Genomic DNA, 20,869 nt, shown 5'->3' with positions numbered 1-20,869 from the left:
TTGTCCGATCGTAAGGTGTATGGGCACCTTTACACTTGCAGAACATTCACTTCCTGCTTTGTAAGGGCACCTTTACACTTGCAGAACATTCACTTCCTGCTTTGTAAGGGCAAAATGACTTCAGTTTGTCAACGCAATGCACACTGGGATTGCCTTGTCTTCAGCAGAGCATTGCTGGGAAATCTCATCTGTAATCTCAGGGATAGGCATATCCTCCCCTAAGATGTGCATGGTCACATGTGCCAGTAATTCAGGAAGTAAAAGGAAAGCTAGTAATCTACCCTCAGTAAACATGGCCACTGTCAGATGACTGGGGAAGAAAAGAGGCATGAGGTATGCAAAGAATACAAAGCCAGCAAGTGTGTGTGTGTTCCCGTTACTAAACATTTCTAAGGCTAGGTTCACACCTGGGCGTAATATGCGCGTTTTGGGCTGCGTGTTTTTACTGCGATTTTTCGGTCCCCGAAACGCGCGTTTACGAAATCTATCAGGTTGTATCCTAACGGATACGTGCTGAAATCCGCCCCAAAGAAGCTCCTGTACTATCCGATCAGCACTGAAAAACACCCAGGTGTGAACCCAGCCTTAAGGTGGGTTTGTTGTTATTTTAAAGATATGGGTAAAGGTCCGCTTTAAAGAAACTTCTATTTATAGAAATATGTTGGCTGTCATTGCTGACCTCCCATGTGAAAATGCTAGGTGTCTGTCAGTGTCTGGCCTCCATTCATTTTTCATCCGGAGTATGTATGCAGATGAAGAATGTCAGAATGAGGTAATCGACAGTTGAGCACTGTATGTGATACTTTATTATTTTCACTATAATTCATAGTATTCATCTGTTATTACATGTGAACTAATACTGCTAGGCAAGTGCTGAAGCCGTAGTGTTATTGTGGCAGCCAGGGAACTGGCATTTTTAGGATAAGACCGCAGTGCCAGCCTCCGTACATCCTTGGTACATCATTCCTTGTATTGTACTGTGCTTTTGTTGCTCCTGAGGCAGGGCTGGGTAAATTCCTGCAGCCTGGTAGCCAAATGTTTCCTCAAAATGACAGTTGGAGCCTAACTTTTGAGGTTTTCTCTAGTTGTCAATGGAGCTGGCTCCTAAAAAGAACCAAAAATCCTGCTGGCTCCTGAATTCCACATTCATTTGTCCACCCCTGTCCTAGGGATACATGGTTTTTAGCTCCAGTATAATAAAGGTACATTTTGTGCTTTTGGTACCCTTTTTAATACTGCAATCCGGCATGTAAAATAAGTGTAGTAATCTGTACCAATATTTCACCTGCAATTGGTGGCAATGAAACACACAGACCTATGCAACGCGTATGAATGGGACCTATAAAGTGATTGCGGTATCCAGGGTGGGTGATGACAAACGACATCCCAGAAGCCTGGAGTGTAAATATTCTGTTAGGTCATAGTTTTATGTCAGCAGAGCATTTATTGGCTTCTAAGTCCTCTTTATATGAAATCATTTCACCTCGTGTATTTTAGCAGGTAGTTGAATCCTCTGTATTTTTTATTTTGTAGACCAATAAGTAGTATTGACAGTACAGCATATTAAGTTTTTTGCCCCTAATTCCAATATGTAATGCTAAGGAAACCGAAGTACCTATCATATGATATAATAATAATAATATAAGTATATACTGTTTTCATTTTTCCTTTATTTATACTGTCGGTGTTCTAGATATGGGCTTGAGGAATTTCAAACCAAACTGGAAATTAAGATTTTTTTTTTTACTTCGATATTAGTTGAGAATGCAGTTAACGTTCAGTCGGTTGCAACATTTGGCCTACGTGAATAACACGTATGTACGGTCGCATATCAATATTAACCGCTTGAAGACTGGGGTGTTTACACCCCCCTTCCTGGCCAGGCCATTTTTCAGTGTTCAGCGCTGTGGTACTTTGACTGACATTTATTCCGTCATGGAACGCTGTACTGAAATTATTTGTATACCAGATAGAGCTTTCTTTTGGTGGTATTTATTCACTACTGGGGTTTTAATTTTTTACTATGTAACAAAAGTACTGAAAATAACAAAGTAACTGTTTTTCCTCTGTTAGGAAACATTTATTACCCAATTTTTTGGTAAAAAGACAGGGTCGCGTGTCTGGTAAATGGGCACCAAACATGTCAAGCCTTAAAATTGCTAAGAAGCCCCTATGTGATATCAAATTAGTGACAGGTCCTCTTTATGGAGACATCAGGGGTCTCTAAGACTCCCTACTGTTAACAAGCTGATAAAGCGGAGATCTGCTTCCCTCTGGCTCTTGTAAGCGAAGTGATGTAGTAAGCATCACTTCTTGCATTCAGAGAACGGAGGGAGATCATGTACTGATCTCCCTCCGTTCTCCGTGCGCAGAGCCACTCTGCTGATCCCAGATTGGATGGCGGCCACGGTGAGGAGAGGTAAGGGGGGTGTTTGCGCAGAGGTGTATTATATAAGTGATCGGGTGTCTTTACAGACGCCGGACCGCATGTAGGTACACAGCCTTCGTTGGCTGTTTGAAATCCTGGCAGTTTCCCGCTTGTGCGTTCCAGGAGACGCGTGCGTGCACGAGGGACCTTTAAAGACGCCCACCCACTGCCAGAAGGCTCCCGTCCAGCCGTTTCTGAATGTTCGGTGGACGGGAGGTGGTTAAATGGGAGTCCAGCTGAAAACGTGCTCCAATGTACTGTTTGGTAGCTAGCTAGACAGACAGCAATTTGACTAACCAGCCGATCAGATCATGTATTCGGTGGCGGTCGGCCTTCATTCCACATAGAGCAGGGGGCTTCAGTCAGTCGTTGTTATGTGAGGGTCGTGTAGTAGGTAGATAATTTTTTGGGGTGGTGATCTACATTTAGAAGTGGTCTAATTAAAGTGACACTAAATGCAAGAGTTAAATCTAAAAAATGCATTCAAGAATCTTAACTATTACACAACTAAACTGCATGTTTGTGATCACTCGGCTGTAGATCCTCAAATCATCTCTGAATTGGTGCTGACACTGTCCTTCCTTCTGGAGGGGGCTACCTGTGTTCCCCATGGTCCCTGTGTGTGTCATAAAGTAGTCACAGCTCCTGTGATGGACTACAATCTCCATACAAATAAGTAAACCAGGGCTGGAAAAATTCCAGGAGCCAGGTAGCCAATTCTCTCCAAAAAGGACAGCTGGTGCTTACATTTTGAGGTTTTCTGCATGTTGCCAGTGCAGCTGGCTGCTGGATTGGACTGACTGGCTCCTGCGTCCTCCTCCTGGAGTAAACTAATAGTGAGCTTGTACAGTTAAGGTACAATAAGATTTTTTTTTTTCTTACTAGTTGTATATTATTATGTTTTAACTTTTTAGTGTCACTTTAAATAGGAAATTATTATTCATTTGAAACCGCCAACTGGATTTTAGTATCCTTTTGAATGAATAGTTTATAATCTTTAACTGTACAACCTGCCCCGGCCCGCCGATAGCTAAGCATGTTTTGGAATTAAAGTGAACATGTCCAAAGAAGTAAATAAAAGCAAATTGATTTCCAAATAAGCTACTGTATTATGTTTTGTTCTGTAATTATAAAGGTAATAAATACAGGTCTTTCCATGCCCCGAGCCTGCGTTGCTTCTTGAAGGCCAAGTGGTGCATAACACAGTTTCTCCATCTGTGTAGTTTTATCCAGCTAATGGAGGTCTCAACTAGCCCTGATAAATAATGTAAGCTGTGTCTAATGGAGAGACTCTGGGGACTGAGGAAAAAGCATCATTACTAGACTTTTCAAGATGCTACAGATCTCCGGATTGATTTACAGCACTGATCTGGTGCAAAATGATACATCAGGGCGAACAGGGTCATTCGGGAAAAGTGTATTATGTGAACCTGTTAGTCCGCTGATCCTAATTAAGCCACATTAAAAAAGGCAGCTGTGCGTGAACTGTGTCATAATGGTGGGACACATTTTGAAGACTTTGCTGATTTGTTCCTAAACTTGATTCTGTACAGCTTTGCTTTCAGAGATCTAGGTTCACTAGGTGGCAAGAGAAACTGAAATTGAAGTTGGTATGTGAAAAAAAACAAAAAACCCCTCTGACATATGCAGTGTATTGTTTGCCTATATAGCTAAATCCACACGACCCTTTTGTGTAAATATTATCTGTATACTGTGGCGTCACAAGGGGGTGCGGCCCGCACCCAGGTGCCACTATTGGAGGGGTGACACCCGAATGACTGACAGTCATTTTGGTGTCACCCCCCCTATGAAAAGTCGGGCGCTCGGTCACGGACAGAGAGAGGAGGGGACACGGCAGCATACCTCATCTAGTCGGGTGAACGTCACCAAGATGGCCGGCGTCAATAAGATGACCGCACACGCGCGATGTTATCGCGCATGCGTGCGGCAACCTTATGCGCAATGACGTCACAAAGGCGTGTCACCCGGTCTCCGCTCCGAGTGTCACCCAGGCTCGGGACGCCCCTGTCTGTACCTATACTGTACATTGTAGTGTTGTACCTTTTTTACCATGTGGCATGCAGACCTTTCCCAAGATTTGCTTGTCGGCAGACAGTCCTTCAGACAAAAGTGTGCTGCATGCAGCGAAATATCTTCTCTTCTGATCCCAACTTTGTCTGATCTAATCAGAGCAGATTGTTGACGCATGGCTATATTAAAAATCCGAATATACGGTAAGCTTGTTTAACAATTATGGTAATTTAATTTCTCCTTTTGATAATTTAAGGTGCCCATACACCTTACAATTATCTGCAGATTTTCTGTGGTCAGATGGAAAAAGTGCAACAGATTGGCCCAGGTGGAGATTACTCCATCCACACCGTTCAAGTGACATTAAACCCTCAGATTTTTTTTAACATAAACCAATACTGTAATGTGTGCCTTACTGTAATCCATGGTTGTTTCCCTTCTCTTTGCTGCTCTTCCTTTTAAATCCTCATGTCTTCTCATGCTGGGGGAGAACTTCCCTTTTCAGCTCAGGGCCTCTTCCTGTAGTGCTGGCTCAGGTTACAAACCTATACAAACCTACACACAGACACCGTGTATCCATTCCTGAGACAAGGCAGTCTGCTGCAAAACAGAAGTTCTGCCCAGCATGAAAACAGATACAGATTTAGAAGGAAGAGCAGCAAAGAGAAGGGAAACAACCATGGATTACAGTAAGGCACACATTACAGTATTGGTTTGTGTTAAAAAATCTGAGGGTTTAATGTCACTAAGTGTAGATGGAGGAATCTGTTGCACTTTTTCCATCTGACCACAGAAAATCTGCAGATAATTGTAAGGTGTATGGCCAGCTTTAGGTAGATGTTCTGTAATCCAGGGAGAAAATATTGATTGTGAAGCATTTTTAAAGTGACACTAAACGCAGGAGTGAAATCTCAAAAATGTATTCAAGTACTTTAACTATGAACAAAAAATGTATCTTATTTGTGTGTCACTCGGCTGTAGATCATCTCTGAATTGATGCTGACACTGTCCTTCTGGAGGGTGGCTACTTTTGTTGCCCATGGTCCCTGTGTGTGTAGTAAAGTAGCCACTGCTCCATGCTCATTCCAGTGATGGACTACAATCTCAGGCTTAGTTATTTGTAATGAGATTGTAGCCCATCCCAGGAGCGAAACTGGTGCGGCGGCTACTTTATAACACACACAGAAGGACCATGGGGAACAAAAGCAGCCCCCCTCCAGAAGCAAGGACCGTGTCAGCATGAGTTCAGAGATGATTTGCGGATCTACAGCCAAGTGGTACACGTTTGTGTTAATAGTTAAGGTACTTGAATGTATTTTTAAGAATTAATCCTGAGTTTAGTGTCACTAAGTATAATGTGTTTTCTGTCGGTCAGGAAACTGTTTTTCAAACATTCCTTGATGTACTTCTGACTAGTGCCAGCTACATCCGTTTCCTTTCTTGGGATAGTCCCATACTGCTCTGTCTTGAAAATCGCTCTTATCTAAGGTGTGCGTAATGTATATAATTTTTTTTTCTCAAAATACAAAACCTGATTGGGTAATTCCATTAAAATGGCAAACTCTCCTGTTTCAATAATTCAAATTAAGCAAATCTACATTGCCCAACAAAGTGTTTCTTTACATTTTTGCCCAAGTACTTTTTGTCTATGTTTCTGAACAGACGGCTACAACTCTCTCAGCCCAGCTTTCCTGAACTTGCTGTTAAAGGAGAACTATGAGGTGAGGGCTTTTCACTCACCACGTAGTTCTAGCCGACCTGTGACAATGAGACTGTCACAGGTCGGCTCAGTAGATCGGGAGGTGAGCGAACACATACCGGCGTTCGCTCACCTCTCGATCCTGTCACGGCTCTCTGCCGTGACAGGGGGAGGGGCTGGATTCCCCCCTCCCTGCTCCGATCCGCCAGCGCTGACTGGCGGAACGGGAGGGGGCGGGTAGGCAGAGCCAGCTGTCACTCACGCAGCTGGGCGGATCTCGACATCGATGTCGGGATCCGCTGCGGCGTCTCAGTATACCACAAGCTGTAGCTTGCAGTATACTGAGCATAGGGTAACGGGAGGACGCTAGTTTGTGTCCTCCCTTTACCCTAAGGAGAACTATGGGGAAAAGCCCTAACCCCATAGTTCTCCTTTTTAGATCACAAAGGACAGGGCAGTCTCCAGCATCTTGGAGAAAGGAGCGGGAAGCATGGAAGAAGGAAGTGTCTTGCTTTGCTGTACCTAATGTGTTTGTGGAAACGCACACAGCTTACTATTACACAAGGGTGTTTCCATAGGATTCTGCAAGGGGAAGGAACCAGGATATTGGAGTCAGTGCTCAGGGACCAGCTGATTCTGCAGGAAACTAAAACTTTTAAACCTCAATGAGAAGCATCTGTTGTATTTGCAAAAAAGGAAAAATCCAGCTGGGTTCCATGCGGAATCAGATTATTGAAAGTTTGTCAGTGACATGGAGTCCTGCTCGAGGTCCGCTCCCTCTGACATGTTTCACCCAATCCTGGGCTTTCTTCCTTTTACTGTGTACCTGTTAGGTTGGGACGCAGACACTCCCTTTCTGGCAAGCTTCCGGCTGTCTTTCCCCTACTAAAGCCATGGAGGAGTGGTGCTTTATTTCTATGCTTTGGTGCAGCCTTTGCAATAACTTAACAGTTTTGCTTTTATTACTTTAAATTTTAGGGTTTAATTTATACAGTTTGGCAGCCACTCCAAATAGGCTGTATCTCCTGTTATATCACATTATGCATATCTTATCTGTTATTGCAGAAGTCGCGTGGTCACGTCTCCTCTTTTGGCTTGCATGTGCCTTGGTTGAAGTTTGACAAATACAATCTGGTTATATGTGGAGTTTGTGTTGCCCATCTGGCATTTAGAGATTCCAGACTGACTTCTGCACAGTGAGCAGATACAGAACATTAGCTGTAATAATGCTGAGCTGTTGTGCATATCCAGCACATTTATCATCCTTCTGTTTCCTAGCAATTGGGTACTAGTTGTGTTAGGCAGCTGTGTTCTGATGTAATTGAATTTTGTTTTTAATCATGGCTGATTGGAGTCTGAAAAACAATGTATATAGTACTCATGGCTTAATGGTAAGTTGGTTGTTAGCTACGACGGTCTTGGCCAAGTTTTTTGTAAGGTCTATACACTGGAAAGTAAGATTTTGTTTCCAACGTTGCAGTTTAGCATGCCTTTGGCTAGAAGGCATTTCAAGGCTTGTTCACACCATGACCAGAACAGTTTGTTCCCGGACCAAAAAAAGCATCCCTATGGTATTTCTGGGCTTTGTTCACACCAGCACAGTCTATTCCAGTCCATGGTATATGACATGGTATAGTCCATGGTAAAAACGCACTGCACTGTGTTTGTAGATCTGCTCCAGATCTGGTCCGGAGGGGCTTCCGGGTAAAAGTTATGCCTTTATGGGATTTCTAGAAATTTTTGCCTTTTTAAAGTGACTGTTGCATAAAAAGAAAATGGCTGCATGTACTGCATGTAAATGGAACATTTGCTCTTCTACAGAGCTACACCTACCAGTGGAATCTTCAGCATGCCACACTTCTGAGTGTATCAGATATATCTGTGTCCACACGGTTCTACCTCACTAGTTTGTTGGTGCAACTCGGGAGTGACACTGGGGATGTACACATCAGACAAAAAGTTTTAGCTCTTGGCGCTAATGGCTGCCAGCTCAACAATCTACTTGCTGTTGCACACAAAGTTTTCAACAGTTTATCACAGTTTTTTTACACAGACTTGAGGGGCTGCTCATCCAAGGCTCTGGGGCTTCCACCACGAACATAGAAAATAAGCATCTGGTAGTTTTATATTGGTGTAAAGTAATATATAAGGGAGACGCTTGCATCACTTTGTGAAAACAAAATAACGAGAAACGTGGACTGCGGCCCACAAGTCATCAGTCTTGATATAAGTCCACTTGTTGTTCACAGACTCCAGACAAGTCTAGTGAGGGTATCAGCTTCTCGGCTACATCACTTGCTTTGTGATGTCACCCATTTGTGTATATGTATGTCATGGCTTTCAAATGCAGAGCTAGATCTACCTTGAGGGCTCCCCTACCTGGCTTTAGAAGTATTAAACCCTTCTTGCTTGGTTTCCACCCGCTGTCATTCCCTATTGGCTAAGGGAGCAGATGGATCTGGTAATACCTGGACGCCATTGACACCCCCCACCCCCCTCCTTCCTGGTGTGTGTGTGTGTGTGTGTGTGTGTGTGTGTGTGTGTGTGTGTGTGTGTGATGGGGCCCCTTTACATGGGTAGTCCGTTAGGTTTTTAAGGTGGATATGATTGGAAGCCCAGTGTTAGTCTGTGGCAGCCAAATGTATATGGATTTACATCCGATTACCCCCTACTCCATCTAGGTTTAGAAACAAAAGTGGAACAGAGATCTGTTTTGACGGACCTGATCATTATGGATCAGGGGTAATTGGTTTAAAACCAACATGTCTGATTACATCTGACTTCCCGCAGACCTAACATGAGTCTGGTAAGTCCAGTTTTGTCCAACAGGAGAAAATGGAACGGACATGGGTGTCACAAAAGTGGCACCTGTTCTGTACTGCTCCGATAAGGAGGGGATCCACACATGAATCCCCGGCTAATCAGAACGGACACCGCCTGTGTGATGGGGAACTTAGACCTTTTAGTTTACTAGAAACACTACATTTATTTGATGTCATTTTGTTTTTTTTTTAGTTCCCCAAACCTCCACTAAATAGGCTAGTCTGGTCTTGCAGTTTAGCAAAACTATATTCGAAGTGGTCCATTATACCTGATGTGGTGGAGTAATATTCATACATACAATTTGATATAGACATGTTTTGGCAGCTGGAGACTAGTTCTAGTGTAGATGGCGGCATAGGGCAGGATAAAGCAAATTACGTCCCTGTTTGTGGTCTAACTCCTGCAGTGTCCAGGACATCCTGCAATAAATCACCTAGACTCTACTTAACCCTTTCTAGCTGTCACAACTAATTACTGCACTTCAATTAAATGAATCCATGTGACATGTTTGAGTCCATGTCTGTCAATGTTTCATGGGCTGAATATTTTGTAGTTCCAGTACAGCTGATCATAGAGAGGGGTGAGGAGAAGCAGCACACAAGCAGTCAGGTGTGTTTATAGTACAGTGACCATTGCTGATAGAGAGAGTAGAGCAACAGAGCCAACATTCCATTCATTAGGCCATGGTGGGAAGGAGACATGTACGTGAAGCTGCAGCCAAGAAAGATCAGGTCCCATCTCCTGCTAGACAGGGCTGTGCTGTGTAAATCTCAGGACTACATGGACAGTAATCTAAATCTTTGGCAGGTTAAAGCGGTTATAAAGCCTCCATTTTTGCCTATATCTACTGCTAACAAGCAGTAGATGTAGGCAAAACGTTTTTTTTTTTTAAAAACCCTTTAACAGCGGTTTAAACTTATAATACAAAAATTAGGAACCATCACACAAACTGGGACACCACCCCTATATATGCAATATATATCAAAAAAATTCTCCAGTGGTGACCACTGGAGAATAGCAGGGAATTGATCCAATAATAAAGTCAATTGATTCATATATATAATAAAATTCAATTTTTAATGTACTCAATTCATAATGTCTATACATATAAATATGCTAAAATTCATCCATATAAAAAACCATAAATGTATACACCATAAATAACCTCCCTGGAACCCACACAGAAACCATGATTATACATTCATATATTGGTCATTGCCCTCATTGTATTCATATCTTATTTGCATGATTAATTGTACATAATTGTTCTATATATCATTAGTTCAGCCATGATTCTGTGCTTGCTCCAGTATTCAACGCGTTTCGCCGAGGCTTCGTCAGGAAGATTTGGAGAGGTTAACCTATAGTATTTGGGTATGAGAATCAATTTGCAATAACTCGTTATCGCTGCACGTGGCCATCCGAGAATCCGAAACTTCATGTGGCCGCAAAGCATCTTGGGGCGGGCGCATGCGCAGTTCGGATTTTCGGCCGGGAGACGAGCAGAGACGCAAGGTAAGTATGGACGCGTGCACCCTCATGCAGACACCGCTGGATCGGAAGTGCTTGCAAGCCGAGCCGCCGCACCGCTGGAGGGATAGATGAAAACATCAGGAAAGAAGAAAGGATTAAGAGACATCATTTAAGGTAAGTGCTGACATTAACATGGGGGGAGGGAAACATTTTTTTTGACTGTCACTTTAAACTGCTCCCATGTATACATTTCATCAGGTTTTAGCAGTTTGCCTAGGGTTCAGTATTTGGGAGCAGTCAGTCGGACGTTGCTTTTTGTAAATACACAAGGAGTATCTGAGCAAATGTGCCACATTAAATGTCCTGTAAATACAGTGATTGTGATTATTTGTCTTGGTGATGTATATGTGGATTCGGTATGATGGCCAAGCTTTGATTAGATCTAGCTATAGATGTTAAATGTTTCCTTTTGAAGAAACTTTAGACAAAGGGCTAAATACATGGATGAATTACATGTGTTGCCACCAAATTATTTGAATTTCTTTCCATCTATTTGTGATTTTTGTTTTTGTTTTTTTACACAGCTCTGCCACATTGTACTGCACTGTCTGGCAGGGCATGCGACCTCTGCTGCAGTTTAGTAAACCTTACAGGTCACCTCCTCACTCCCATCCTGTGATTGTACAGTGAAAGGAGAAGCAGTGACTTCTAGGCTAATATCGGTCACGCTGCTCACTAACGTGTGTGTATTCATTTTTTTTTTTCCTGACATAAGCAGGTCAAAGGTTATATCTTTTGACTTACATATGAATGAAATGGTAACTACAATGTAACAATACTGTGTCATTGTATTACTGAATGACATTTGCAGTCTATCTGCAAGTGTCATTTTACACAGGAACTGCTCTGCCCATCTTTGATGTTTCTGGACATTAGTTGAGACTAAAATTATGTATTTTTGCCACATTAAAATTGTGTTTTTTTTTTTTTTATTGCTGTGGTTTGACACTTTGTCCTGCAACAGCTTATGTGAACGATTCATTCTAAAATGTCATCCATTGGAAAAAATGAAGTAATAAGGCAACCTATCCCCTCCCTTAGTATCTTACACATCTGCAGTAAAATGTTTATGCAAGCGTCCCATCTGTGTATTATCATCTCATCCTAAGTAAACAGACATCCACCTCATGTGGAAAGCGTCCTGTATTAAACATAAAGTGGAAGGCCCCCCACCCTTATTTTCCTGCACGCATGGCGTACACATTTGCCTCCTCCCTGACTTCTTGAACTGTCTGTGGAAAACAGGTGTTGTGTTTTTTTCGGATTTCACCCAAAATGCACATCTGTGTGGGTGTGTATGTTGAGAAGCACAAAAGCAGGATAGCCTCTATATATAGATCTGTCTACTCAGCTCTAATTGCATAATTTAATCAGGGCCCTGTGCAGCGGAAAGGCATCCATACTGCTCTCAGGCATCAAAGGAAACATCTTTCCAAGCTGTATCCTTTTGCAGAGCAACACTCAGTCCCACACCACACGCCCAATTGTTGAACCCCTCCGCTGGGAAGAATAAGGAATTTTTGTTCTTTTGTGTCTTTTAAACAAGCACTTCCTCCATTATTTAGGCTGGGTGTTAAGGATGGTCACAGCCACACAAAGGCCAGCTGATTACACCCCTTGCTGCCCGCCAGGTTTTCATATATGGAAAAAAAACAGTTTCTATATCTGGTAAAACAATAGAACACTTCTTATGAATATTTTTGTAATGGATAGAATCTGGTTGGCTAAGTCACCCGCTGGCTGCTTGTGTCATTTTGGGGAGAGTGGTGCGATCTCTGCTGAAGTTACTGCCATAATCTCGCTCCTCGTTACACCAGGAGGTCTGTGTGCTCTTCCTGCAATCTCTATAATGTGTCATTATTGGAAAGTCACACAGGAGTGTAGTGTGAGGCCCTCTTTTCATGCCTATGGCAGATGAGGGCAGGTGGGAATTCAAAGATCTCGCCATTAACGTTCCACCAAAAAGTCTATGAACCTGATGGTTGATTTCAGCCTGTTGGCATCTATGCAAATGTCTTTTTTGATGGATGAACCCTTTAACTTTTAACTGATCCTTCCTGCTTGGCTAACCTAGTAGCAATAAAACCCAACTCCAGCCAAACCTTTTTTTGATGCTGCTTTGTACATGATGACGTCGGTGAGCTGTGACAGGTCAAGCAGTGGTTGGTATTATTATACAGGATTTATATAGCGCTAACAGTTTGTGCAGCGCTTTACAATATAAGGAAGACATTAGTCGCAACACAATTCAAGACAAGATGGTAAGGAGGGCCCTGCCCCTGAGGGCTTCCAATCTAAAAAGGAGGAGGGGGGGGGAAGTGATGGGAGAGACTCTAAAGAAGTCCTGGAGGCGAGCATGCGAGGAGTTGATGAGGGAGCTGCAAAGCAGGAGGTTTGTAGAACAGCAGAAGGAAACGGTAATGCCTTGTTCACACCAAGCGCGGAGCAGAGCAGTTACGGACCGGCGCAAAACTGTGTCCAATGTATTCCAATGGTAATTTTAGCTCCAGTTCACATGGCAGCGTTCCGTTCCAGAGCATGTAAAAAAAACTGCAGCAGGCTCTATTTTACCTGCTCTGGAACGCATGTGAATGCATCAAACGCATGCAAACGCCCTGCAATGCACTGACAGCCCATTTTAAACAAACATTTTTTTATTTTTTTTACCAAAATGGCCAGGAACGCTTCAAAAACACAGCACAACCCACTGCACTGCGTGTGCAGAAACACATGCAGATCTGCTCTGCATTTAGTGTGAACAAGGCCTTAGGGTGATACTTTGAGACAAAGTTTGAGATATAGCCAGGTGATGGTTATATTTATGTTCCCATGAAATTTGTTTATAATTTATACTGAATGACTCCTAGCCCTGATTATGTGGCGGCAATTGGCCCTCCGAGTCTACATATACATTCCACCTTTTTTTTATAAAGATTATTGTGGTATAGAACGCAGGCACTGCTCTTCCTGATGGAGTGGAGCTCTCGCATTTCTTTTGTTCCACATTAGGAAAAACACATGTTACCCTGTGATATCTTGACTTTTGTCAAGCCTGGCTTACTATTTCTACTTGCTGCAGACTATTCCCAGGCTGGTGGAATGAAAGTGATAAAGCTGTATTAACTGCAGGAGTGAAATGTCAGGTCACCAATCTGAGTGTGCTGTCTGGCAGGGCCTTAAACCTAGAACTGGATGGGCAGAAATACAAATCCTCTGGTAGGTATAACACAAATATATGTATTTAGCTGTGTGCCTGGAGTTCATCTTCAAACATGTAAACAGTGCTACAGACAGTTGAAGTCAAAATGTAAGTGTTTCTTTACAAATGCTTATGGGGGTAAAATGGTCTCCTGCTGACCTGAATCTCGTCATTCAATCAGTTAAAAGAGAACTGTAACTGAACATTTTTTGGCTTATAGTTCTCTTTAGTGTCACCGGAGGTCATTAACTTTACATTTACAGTAATATGCTGACACCGCAGAACCACGCTGCAGCTGGGAGGGATCCCAGGATTTGTCAGGTTCCACCCTGCTGCCTGATTGACAGCTGCCTCTGCCTCTCTAGAGCTTTACTCTCCCCCAGATGCCCCACCGCCCCCCGGTCCCTCAGTCCCTCAGTCAGCACTGGAGGATCGGAGAGGGAAGGGGGAATCCCTGTAGGGTGCGGTGATGGACAGTCACTTCTCTTTGCAGGGGGAAGATCAGGAATAGTGATCAGCGGTGTGTTGATCGCTCAGTTCTCAATCAATAGAGCCGACGTATGACAGCTGTAGTGTCACACGTCTGCTCTAACTATGGGGATGATTGTATTTCACTCATCCCATAATTCTCCTTTTCAACTGGATCTTTTTTACAGTGTATACATACATGTCTGTGTTACAATGCTCTACAAATCATTCTGTTGTGAATGTAGCCTAAAGGATGAAAACTACTCGACTATCATGGTTAGATGGTAGTAGTGTTGTAGCCCCTGGGAATCCTGCTTTCACCTAATGCATCAGTTTAGAACAGACTTGCATGTAAGGCTTAAGCCTTGTTCACACCAAATGCAGAGCAGATCCGCTCAGGTTTCTGCACACGCAGTGCAGTGGGTTGTGCCGCGTTTTTGATGCGTTCCGGGCCATTTAACATGGGCTTTCAGTGCGTTCCAGGCATTTGCATGTGTTTTTTTAATGCGTTTGCATGCTTTCCATTGCAGGTAAAATAGGGCTTGTTGCAGTTTTTTCACCTGCTGTGGACCTGCTCTGGAACTGAATGCTGCGATGTAAACTGGAGAAAAGAATACCATTGGAATACATTGGATGCAGTTTTGATCCAGTCTGCAACTGCTCTGCTCCGCGCTTGGTGTGAACAAGGCCTCAGTCATGGTTATACATACTGCAGGCCCACTTTGATCCTGGAGGCTAACTTTTTTTTTTTTTTGTATGTTGTAAATCCATGTGCTGCTTCTTTGAACAAATGGTAATTTACACATGTGCTGCAATACATGGATTCTGATGTACAGATACCATTAAAAGGGCAGATGGGCAGTGATTTTTGCAGAGGTCACCCCTTTTGCAGAGGTTAGTAATTAAGCCACACAAACTATATTCTAAGTTTTTGTTCAGCTTTATTCATCTTAAAAGGATTTTTTAGGAAACTTTGTTGCAAATTCATACCTGCTCTGTGGATGTTGAGAAATGTTCACGTCCTGTGTGATTACTGCAATTAATCAGGGTGGGTTAGGTATATATTGTAATTCCAAATAGGTGTGTTTTTTTTATTTTTATTATGAGGATTTTTCTATTGCCCTTCTGTTGCGCTTTTTGAATCTAGAATCCTGTGAAATGTAGCTTTGATAGCATGCTGCATTTGCAGATTTATTTATGATTTATGGAATGTCATTGTGCATCTGAAATTTTATGATGGCTATTGATATGATTAAGTGAGACTAAGAATAGCACAAATTGAGGGGAATAAGTTGACCTTTTCTAAGCACAGGTCACTAAATTCTCAGGGGAGTTGTGTTCTCACTGTGGATATATGCTGTGCAGCAGCCAATATGTTCAGTACTCTTGGATTCTGCCAGATGATGAAACCTCACATCTGGATTTCGGTCCCTCCCTAACTGATATATACATATTTTGTGTTTCCTTTTAGATGCTGCTGGTTTACTGGGACATTGAGACTGTGACTCCCGTACTGGAATTGGTCTTCTAACCAAGATACAAGGAACGGAAGCATCAGTATTTCTATAAGGTTGGACCGGACAATTTTCTGAGCCCTCTTTGACATTTGGGCTAGTCACAATGAATGTGACCAGCTTATTTTCCTTTACTAGCCCTGCCGTGAAGAGACTGCTTGGATGGAAACAGGGAGATGAGGAGGAAAAATGGGCTGAAAAAGCAGTGGATGCATTAGTAAAAAAGCTTAAGAAGAAGAAAGGAGCCATGGAGGAGCTGGAGAAAGCCCTGAGTTGTCCTGGGCAGCCCAGTAATTGTGTCACCATTCCCCGCTCTCTAGATGGCAGGTTGCAGGTTTCACATCGAAAGGGCCTCCCACATGTCATTTACTGTCGAGTGTGGCGCTGGCCGGATTTACAGAGCCATCATGAACTCAAGCCCTTGGAATGCTGCGAATATCCCTTTGGCTCTAAACAGAAAGAAGTCTGCATTAATCCTTACCACTACAAGCGAGTAGAGAGCCCTGGTAGGTACCTTTTTAACTGGAGCACATTGGTTTACAATGTACCACTTAGCCATAGAAGAACATGAAATGTTTGTTGTCTAACCATGTGTCAACTCCATATTCATTGTTTGTTGGAAAAACATCAGCATAGCACAAGCTATTTTTCTAATGTGAGATTGCTCTTTCTTTCACAAGAATTGGAGTGGTTCTCTTTATATTGGTGTGGCAGAAAGACAACCTGTGCTGAATCTGATGTTAGATATTTCACCTTGGCAGTATTTTGATTCCAATTTTGTAAAGATTGGAGCATCCTGGCATTCGTGTGTAACTTTACTCGAGTAAATGAGCATCTTGCTAATAAGAAACTTGACTGTCGATATGCAGAGCTCCCCTGCCCCCTATAAGCATAATTTCTAAGCTTTGTAATGTTGTACGGGGGAACATCCAGAGTAATAGGATTTCATGCTTTGTATAGGTGATTGATCAATTTTCCAGTACCATGGGCAACTTCTCCAGCACAGTTCAGCATCTATCAATTTCATTGGTATTGAGGTTTTCCAGTGTGATAGAAGATCTTCGAGTGGGCAGTGTAAACCTATTGTGGCAAGCCATGCCTAGATGGCATTTTTGTACAAATTTAAGGTATTCTCAACAACTACAAAACATTGGCAAGAAAATGAAATTGGTACCTTGATTAATGTTTGTGTTCACAGAACATGGGCAAAATAGTTGTTTTCATCATCTAGTATGTGTGACTTCACTTCTTAAAAATCATGTATATAGTTGTAGCCTGTCAATCTGGTATGTGAGCAAGAATGTATTACTGGAGTCCATATATGACTGGTTACACAATTGTTATTTAAGGCCATTACCAAAACTGACTGTCGCAACAAAAAATTCAGTAGTCCATTCACACTACTTGGGTTGCACGCATTGGTGTGTTGCAGTGCTATTTGTTGTGGATGGGACTGGCACCCCAACACACCTCAAACACGAAGGGGCAGCTGCACAGCGCTGAGTGTACTGTATCTTTAATGCTGCAAAAAACATGCACAGTGCCTATTTTCATGCGGTGCAGTCTAATTATTTCTATTGGGCTTCTTAATGCAGCATGCAACAACAATAAAGCATGTGTTGTCATGCTGTAAATGGGCCCTAAATGTTTGTTGTGCACCTTATTCTACAGGGTTGTGTGAAAAGCCAGGGCATTTGGTGCTGTGATCCTTGTTCCAAGGGAAGATCGGCTAGTTTGTACTTGGCAGTAGAGCTGCCACAGTTAATCAATTACGTTGTCAACTTTTTCGATAGTGGATTAGTCGGCTCTGGTTGGTTAGCCTGTTCGGGGCTCCACACATGACCCGCCGTGTCACACGACGCTGAAGCCACTGCTCCTCTCCTCGCAATGAGCTCCCTCACTCGCCGCACTCTTGGTGTGACTGGGCCCTCCCCGCTGCATCTCCCCACCGCACGACTCCTCCCCGCCATATGGACTCGCCGCTTCTCCTCACTGCAAGCCGCATCTCCCCGCCGCGGCCCGCCCATTCACAATCGGCACAATGAAGGAAAGAGCAGGCATATGGAGGAGGGCAGCTGCCAGACAGGCCCACAAGCTGCTCGGGTAAGCCTGCATCCCCCCCACATGGTACTGTATTAATGTATTGCCGGGGTAGTGGGATTTGTAGTCCTCTATAGCTGATGGTACATTTTGCTGTATATGTACCATCAGCTATAGAGGACAACAAATCCCAGCAATACATTATACAGTGTATGTATAATGTACTATTGCTGGCATTTGTATTCCTATATAGCTGCTGGTATTCTGCATTGCGCCGTATAATCATTATACAGCACAATGCAGACTACCAACCGCAATATAGGAATACAAATCCCAGCAATAGTACATTATACAGCGCAACGCAGAATACCAGCAGCTACAGAGGACTACAAATCCCAGCAATAGCCCATTATAGTATAATGTACTATTGCTGCGATTTGCTGTATTCCTCTATAGCTGCTGGTATTCTGCATTGCGCCGCTTTATAATGTAAAAATTGCACACCACACGCCGGTGCGATTCTGCATTTATTGCTGTATCATTTTACACTATTCATTTCACTATATTGCACACCACATTTGTTTTTTTTCTTTTTTATTTCCACCGCTCCCAGGCTTGCTCCCGTGATGGACTACAGCTCAATAGAAAATAGAAGTCCATCACTGGAGCCATTTTAAAAAAATCCGATTAATCGAACTTAATAATCGGCTAACTAATCGATTATGAAAATAATCGTTAGCTGCAGCCCTACTTGGCAGGTATCAGATGACCTAATGCAGGTTTTTGATTACATAACTGGCACAAGGGGGCCTAGAGCTGTGTTAACTTTTACACTCTTGACTGTGGCATTCTTTTGGAAACTACAGGTTGCAATTTGAAATGGCCAATAGCAGGCTGGCTATTGCACCCGCCCACTGCCTGCTGTATTTGCATTCAGCTGCCATCTGCGGAATCTTGCCACTGGCAGCTGTCGTTCCCTGGCTGAAGCTATGCGCCATGTGCTTACAATACAATTATTACAAAAAAAATCTGTGTCCGAAAAGTTTATTTTCAGTTTCAGCCGGACAAATTCTGCTGCGGGAAGTGCGTTGCAGTGCCGTTCATTTTAATGGCACTCCAAACACGCCACCCACCCATAGTGTGATTGCCTGCACTGGAACTTAGGCTGGGTTCACACCTGGGCGTTTTTCAGCGCTGATCGAAGCGCTGAAAAACGCTCAAGAAGTGAAATCCTATTAATTGCAATGGGTATGGTTCCCACCTGGGCATATTCAGCTCGTTTTGTCACGCTGAAAAACACCTTACGTGCAAAATAGTACTTGAGCTACTTTGGGGCAGATTACAGTGCGTGTCCATTGGACTTCTTAATAGAGATTTCATAAACACGCGTTTCGTGTACAGAAAATCACGCTAAAAATGCGCTGGCATATTACGAACGCCCAGGTTTGAACTCAGCCTTACGGTACCATAATGCTGAGCGTTCCAGCGCAGTGCGATTGCAAAAAATTGTGCATGCAGTTTTTTTAATTTTGAAGTTTAACTTTGTAACACTGCATTTGTTTTATTTTAAATTAAGGATGACATTTTTTTTTATCCGATAGAAAAAATAACCGGCCAACGAATCGATTATGAAAATTAATTAGTTGGAGCCCTATTGCACTATAAGTTGGGGAACCAGGACAACCCTCGTCACATGACTTGGTCTCCGCCAATCACTGAGCTCTCTACTTTGTTATGCAGAGAGTATTTAGTGGAACTCCATGGGCTGCATTTATGAATAGGCGATAAAATGCTGGCAGTGGTGGCGGTATCCACAGGATTTTCTGGTGGTCAGATGTTTGTATGCAAGCTCCAGGTCTGCAGCGGTCATAACCTTTTTATAGGCCATTCTCACTGTCTATTGAATTTTTCAATGTATGTTGTATTGTGGGAACAGACCTGCAAGGCGATCAAGTTGATGACGAGATGGCACTTTTGGCGATATGTTTCGGTGCATCCCTAATTCATAAGCTATAAAAATAGATCAAAGTCAAAATAAAGTGAGGGTTAAAGTTTGCTCCTCTGTACCTTTTTGACAGTAAACAAAACTTGAAGTATTAGTCCATTCAAAATTGATATTTAAAAGGCACAGATGAAGTTACCAGTTGGGTTCATAAACTTTTTCTGGCCAATACAGCGATGCATCCGTTCTTTCTCTCCTCCCACCTGCTTCCCAGTGCGGAGGAGAGAAATTGTCCAGGCGGCTGAGCGCTGCGGGAGGTGAGCGCTTGTGGCGGCCGGCGTCTCTCCTCCCCGCACGGCTCCACCTCCTGTCACAGATCAGAGGAGAGCCAGTACTGTCACAGGAGGGTGAGCTCCGCTCGCTCAGCCTCCTGTGAAAGATGTCGGGATGGAGAGCGAGTACAAGCAGTCAGCGATCAGTGAGTGTTTGTAAATAATTGAGGACAGAGTATGTTTACTGTATGCTCAATTATGAATGAATGGGAGTGATCTACATCACCTCCTGTTCATTCATGATTGTGGTTATAGTAAACGTACTATCTCCACATGTTATAAATTAACAGGAACACTCAGTATAGAGGATTCCTGTTCACTTATAACAGGGGCTGCAGAATGAGATTGAGGACAGTTCCGTTTTAAAACAGAAGCCCCTAAAATGAAAGTAAAAAATAAAAATATTTAATGAATAATATAAAAATTAAAAAGCTTATAAAATGTATTTATTTTTTTTAAACTTTGGTGCTCCTATTATGAATCAAAATATGATTTTTGAGGCTGAAACAAGTTGATCTTCACATGCCTGGACTAAGTACATGGCTATTTGAGTTGTTGTTGTAGTTGTGACTTCTAGTAATTGCCTGCTATAAATTCTGTTCATTGGCACGTTGATTTTCATGAGGGTTTTTGTACCTTTTTTAAAGGGGTTCTAAACCCTCCGGTTTTTTTTGCTTGTATCTACTGCTAGCAAGCAGTAGATATAGGCAAGAAGTGTAAAAAAACGCTTAAAATAATTTTGAACTTACCTCGTTATCGCTGCGCGCTCCCGCGCCGAGAATCAGGAACTGCTCGTACGGCCGCAAAGTATCTTGGGGCGGGCGCATGCGCAGTTCCGATTCTCTATGGGCGCGTGCACC

General features: G+C 42.9%; 1 protein-coding gene across 1 annotated transcript in view; it reads left to right on the top strand.

The window, feature by feature from the left end:
- Positions 1–20,869, top strand: part of SMAD1 (SMAD family member 1) — a 69,763-nt gene that overhangs the window by 5,958 nt on the left and 42,936 nt on the right. Inside the window, exon 2 of the mRNA XM_018552986.1 lies at positions 15,653–16,201. Coding sequence (XP_018408488.1) covers positions 15,802–16,201 — 400 coding nt within the window. The 5' untranslated portion in view covers positions 15,653–15,801. The remainder of the gene's footprint in view (positions 1–15,652; positions 16,202–20,869) is intronic.

The sequence above is a fragment of the Nanorana parkeri genome, unplaced genomic scaffold (genome assembly GCF_000935625.1).
Source record: "Nanorana parkeri isolate BGI_ZX_2015 unplaced genomic scaffold, ASM93562v1 scaffold104, whole genome shotgun sequence".
Lineage (NCBI taxonomy): Eukaryota > Metazoa > Chordata > Amphibia > Anura > Dicroglossidae > Nanorana > Nanorana parkeri.
Note: the sequence above shows the minus strand (reverse complement) of the source record. Positions and strands in the feature narration are given on the sequence as shown.